The sequence below is a fragment of the Ixodes scapularis genome, unplaced genomic scaffold, assembly GCF_016920785.2.
Source record: "Ixodes scapularis isolate PalLabHiFi unplaced genomic scaffold, ASM1692078v2 PGA_scaffold8__174_contigs__length_109621045, whole genome shotgun sequence".
In the NCBI taxonomy this organism is placed as follows: Eukaryota; Metazoa; Arthropoda; class Arachnida; order Ixodida; family Ixodidae; genus Ixodes; species Ixodes scapularis.
Genome location: NW_024609883.1, coordinates 79,312,315 through 79,317,397, shown reverse-complemented (window position 1 = coordinate 79,317,397; position 5,083 = coordinate 79,312,315). Strand labels below are relative to the sequence as shown.

At 50.5% G+C, this 5,083-nt stretch overlaps 1 protein-coding gene across 1 annotated transcript; it reads left to right on the top strand.

The window, feature by feature from the left end:
- Nucleotides 1–2,474: 2,474 nt before the first annotated feature.
- Nucleotides 2,475–4,686, top strand: LOC8050884. Its single transcript, XM_029973148.4, has one exon. The coding sequence runs from the start codon at nt 2,542–2,544 to the stop codon at nt 4,546–4,548; it is 2,007 nt and encodes a 668-aa protein (XP_029829008.2). The 5' UTR covers nt 2,475–2,541; the 3' UTR covers nt 4,549–4,686.
- The last annotated feature ends 397 nt before the right edge of the window (nt 4,687–5,083 follow it).

Genomic DNA, 5,083 nt, shown 5'->3' with positions numbered 1-5,083 from the left:
ACATAATACTAACACCTCGTCCTGTGGTAGCTTTTTTGAAATAAATAGCGCGAAGGTCAAAAACAAACTGACGGTACAAGCGCTTGCGCTTGTACCGTCAGTTTGTTTTTGACCTTCGCGCTATTTATTTCGAAAATGCATATCCAACTAGCCCACCTTAATATTTTAGTACTGTGGTAGCTCTTTTTGCTAACAAAGGTACTTCCCTGAGCTTTCCCAGAAGGCAATCTTTTCGTTAACAAGGAAGCTTATTCCATAGCAGCATTGTTGCGAGACGGGATAATCCTTACAAAAAGAATACTAGCCCTTCGGGGCCGCACACAGCTCAAGCCAGTGTTCAACCTCTGCTCCTTGAAATTTCCATCTATTGTTTTTAAATTATGAAGTACCTTTATGTATAGTGCATTTCGGCGGCAGTTTCCAGAGTTTTCTTCTTTAGTAATTTTCGGAGAATTTAATTGAAATAGTTGGGGTAACTCCTGGAAACGTTGGCGGACTCGAAAGATGTAATTTCGTAGACGCTCTGAAGATAGGTCTTATTATTTGACTTGGTAATTAAGGTGTTTGTTCGCGGTGCACGCTGAGCTGTGGCTCATGGTTCATGGTTATTGTTTGCTAAGAGCTGTAATCTTGGTGGTGTGAAATATAATCTGCCGACCTGTACCCAAGACTTGAGCATACAGAGCGGCGGTCTCTCGCTGAAGACCGCCTATGAACTAATACCGAGAAAGTAAGTATGCATTATACGTTGCAAAATGCGAGCTATTCGCCTGACTTCGTTATTCTCACGAATCTGGTTCCACTGACCTTTCAGCTTGTGTGACGCTATAATTACGTAACAAAACATAAATCACTCTTTAAAAAAAAATCGTCGTTAAAGAACTTTGTTGGTTCTTGGGCTTGTCCATATTTCAATCGTAATAATAATAATAATAATAATCTTTATTGCCTCAGGAGAGCCGTGGCGCCGCGGAAAAGCGACAGCCCGTACCATGGAGGTTCGCGGTGCCACGTGTGGTGATGATGATTATGAGATGAGAGTGTATGCTACAGCTGCATCAGTGCACAGAACGCGCACCCGAGTGGCGTTCTCAAGCAAGTGAGCACCGCAAACGTCAGAGACAGCTAGGCCCCTGTTTGCATTGGTAACAGCAAGGAGATTTCGCCACGACTTGTGGGTGTCCACTTTTGTTAACGCCCGATCAGGCGCCACCTTGATCGCTCCGTAGCCGTAGGAGATCACACAACACAAGGTATAGAAGGGCTTTTATTACACACTTTTAGTATAGCGTTGCCGGCTCTTGCGTACGCAATAGGATAGCGCACGCTAAAAAGTATACGGTGCTTGGGCCGATTTCAGTTGAGCGTTCCGTAAACGTTGCCGAGTGAACATCTCGCATGATCTTGATTCAATTTGCCAGAGCCGCGGAATTCTGCGTGCTTAGAGCGCCACCATACTCCTCAAAAGGAATATTGAGTATGAAAACGTTTCCAATTATTTTATTTCAAATTAAGCCACGCCGCAGCTGCCTGGTCAAGCGCGAGTGCGTAGCCAAGTATACGGTTACGCCGCATACGTCAATCGTCCCGTGGAAACGGCTCGTTTTATCAATGGTATCTCGGGAAGAAATCCATGACTTACTAATGTCTCGTGCAGAAAAAAAAAAAAAAAAAGATAGACGGCGATTTATTAATTTTTTTATAGTTTTTTTTTTTTGGTGATGAACTGCGCGAAGAGGTGCAGAGCAAAATCCACAGCGTTGCGTGCGTGCGCAGTACGATAACCCTTCTATTGCGTTCTGCACATGCGCAGTCTCGACCCGCAATTTATTTGCGTACGCGAAGCTTTTGCGTGCGGTACACTAAAACTTTACTGTCTCACAGTTGGACGAGCTGGAGATAACGCCTTGACCTTTCGCTGTTCCATGCCCGTCCGTTCTCGAGGGGCCCATGTCTGGTCCTTTCGTGGCCTCGATCTCCGCAGACTATAGAAAAATCCGCAAAATACGGAGGCTTAGCATAAACGCCAGCTCCGGTGTTGGCACCGCTGCTGTCTGCCACCGTAGTGCATCGATCGACACCGGTACAAGCCGCGCCTTGCATTTCGTATTGCGGGTGTATCCTGACCACTTTTCGCTGGGAGTCTTACAGTTCTTATGTGACCGAGCGTTAAGCTCAGTCACGTGCAGTCGCCAATCAACAAGATATGATGTCAGCTGGAAATAGTATCATTCTGGAACCAAGTAACCCCCGAAAACGACGTGCTCATGCGGGCTAGTGGCAACTCAACATGCGCAGGGAACAGTTTAGAAAATCTAAATACCTTCAATGCTGATAGTCATTCGGTCCATCACGCATGTCAGTTGTAGGGTCACCGCGTGATGTGCAAAGCATGACTTTTCGAAGAGAACGGGCTCACATTGACTGTGCCTTGTCGACCGCGGCTGTCTCGAAGTACCGCCTCGCCTCCACCTGTGGTTCGCATTTCGTATATGTCCTATCGCGTCAACAATCGTGCAAGATAATTATTCAAAAAGCGCGATGACGGGTTCCTTTGTTCGCCTTCAGGACATCATGCTTCCCGCGCGAGAAGTCAAGCCTCCCGGTTTGGAACTGAAGCTTCCCGGTTTGGACGCCGTCGACGGAGTGCAGCGCAGGCTCCAGGAGAGTCCGCCTCCGCCCGAGCTGCCAGTCTTTGGGACCTTCTTCCGAGCACTCGTGCCGATGGCGACTCCGGCGGACGTCGGGCGCGCATTCGTCTTGTTCTTCTGTGCCGTCCTCAACGTCGCCCTCACTCTGGACTTTATCCTCTACCCGTCGTTGACGCCGTTCCGTTGCGACGACCCATCGCTCCAGGCGGTGTACGGCAAGGAGGTCCTCAATACGCCATCCTTCATTGCAGTCGTCATCGCCGTAGCAACCTTCACCATCGCCGTACTTGAAGTCCGTCGAGCCGCGCCTGTACTAGACCGGGCCTACTGGCTCGGCCGGATCCTGAGACGTTACGTGCTTTGCCTGTTCATACTCAACATCGCGGTGCATATGGTCAAGTTCACGGTCAACTCCAAGCGACCACACTTCATCGACTCGTGCAAACCGGCGGCGAAGACGCCGAGCGGGACGCTTTTGGTCTGCACCGGGGAAGTCATCGAGGCTGATAACGTTTCCTCGGTCAATTTATTCGTTCGAAAAGAGGCTGACGCGGACGCCATGCTGGAGGCAGAAAATCGGAAAGTCATCACACCGAGCCGTACAAGACCGCCTGCCCGGCGCGAGGCAAGGTTCGTCTCTTCCGTAGTGGTGTACAGTACCGTTTTCAGTTCTTTGCCACGTACGAATGACAGTCGGAGACCTTCTGGGGCGGCAGTCGGGACACGCTCTAGCTTCTCGGCTCAGCACAATTTGAGCATAAAACCTTCCGTAGTTGTCTACAGTGCAACCCTGACTTCCACATCTGAAGAAGCACTCCGGAGTCTTTTCGTTAGGTACAGTGGACCCTTAAGGTCTTCGATGCAAGAAGCTGAACACCTAGCTCAGGACACTGGAAGCACCCATCCTTCAGTGGAATATAGGCTATCGCACCCTGTGGAAGGCTTCGACTCGGTGCAGCACAGCATGCGTCCGGGTCCCTCTGCCCAGAACAACGGAAGCACCAGTAGCCTTTTGGAGTACGGCGCTAATATACGTGCCTCTTTTCTGAACAATTCGGGATTGGGCTTTTTAATAAATACCAATAGAAGTCGACGTCTTTTAAACCAAGACAGGTTCGGGGCGCAAGAAATTTGGCGCAACACTTCGACCTCTAAGCTTCTGGGGCGACATACGACGGATCACTGGTCCCCCGGGCAATCCAACGCCCCAGCGGCGACTGTCGACAAAATCATCGATAAAAGATTTGTAACGCCCTTAGTCACCGAAAGGGACGGTGCTGGACCCTTGTTGCGCGGTTCCAGTGACACTGTAGAATACGCATTTGACAATACTCCCAGCCTAGCAAGCAGCGCGGGCAAGGATAGAAGACGTTGGCAGGAAGAAGGGCACCTTATCGCTCGCGAGGAGAATCGTGGCCGCTCGACCAGGCGCATTTTACACCATCTGAAGTTACCTCGTACTTCCGGCCGACTCCAATGGCGTCCAGAGACTGCTCGAGCTACCGACGACGAGCCGCGTCAGCACATCAAGTTCGGCATCCACAGGATGCAGCGGTCTGACGATGAGGAGACCACCAACAAGTCTCGCGTGATCAAGGACTACTTCTGCGCGGGTTCGCCGGATGCGGTGTCCAAGGCGGGACTTTCCTTTCCGTCGGGACACACCGCCGCGGCCTGCTACACGGGGACCTATATTGTCGCTTACGTGGTTCGAAGAGGGGACGCCGTGGCCTCGAAGTGGATACGGGTGACGCTGGTGGCTGTCTTGCTGACGGCCAGTCACGCGGTAGCTGTCATCAGGGTCCTGGAGGGGCTACACGGCTGGTGGGACGTCCTTGCCGGGGTCGGTCTAGGAAACTGCTGGGCTGTTGTTTGTGTCGCGTGGCCGATGAGTTGAATCGACACCCCCTATGTAGCGAGGTGGTATAGTGCCGGATTTTCGATCGTCACGTACCGGAGGTAAAGCCGCGCTTAGAACACGATATACTTTTGACGCCGCTTGGTTGGCTCCATCGGGCATAGTGTCCGCTGCAATCTAGTGCTAGAGCTTTTTTTTTTTTTTTTTTTTTTTTTGCGGAGTAGGCGTATTGGACTCGAGGGCTACTGCGGCAGCGTTCGGCTGGGGCTTGAGCTTATTCTGTGCTCCGTATATCGCCTCTCTTGCGTGACGTTGAAAATTGAGCACTATATAGGCCTTGTTGTTTAGGAGGTGTGGATAGAATGTAGGGCTGACTATCGCACATGTCGAAAAACACTGATACACGATGTGGCTGTTAATCGGTGAACGCTGAAGTGTGGACAATAAGGTGTTCTAATAATGTCGGTCAATTCGTGAAAATAAAAAATAAAAAAATCGATGACCGTTTCAGGTCTTTTATTCTATAGACGCTTTGCAGCAGCTGTGCATGGACGCCGCCATAACTGACCTTCAG

Excerpts from the sequence above, each read along its gene's own strand:
- LOC8050884 (XM_029973148.4), top strand. The coding sequence starts at position 2,542 with ATGACGGGTTCCTTTGTTCGCCTTCAGGACATCATGCTTCCCGCGCGA.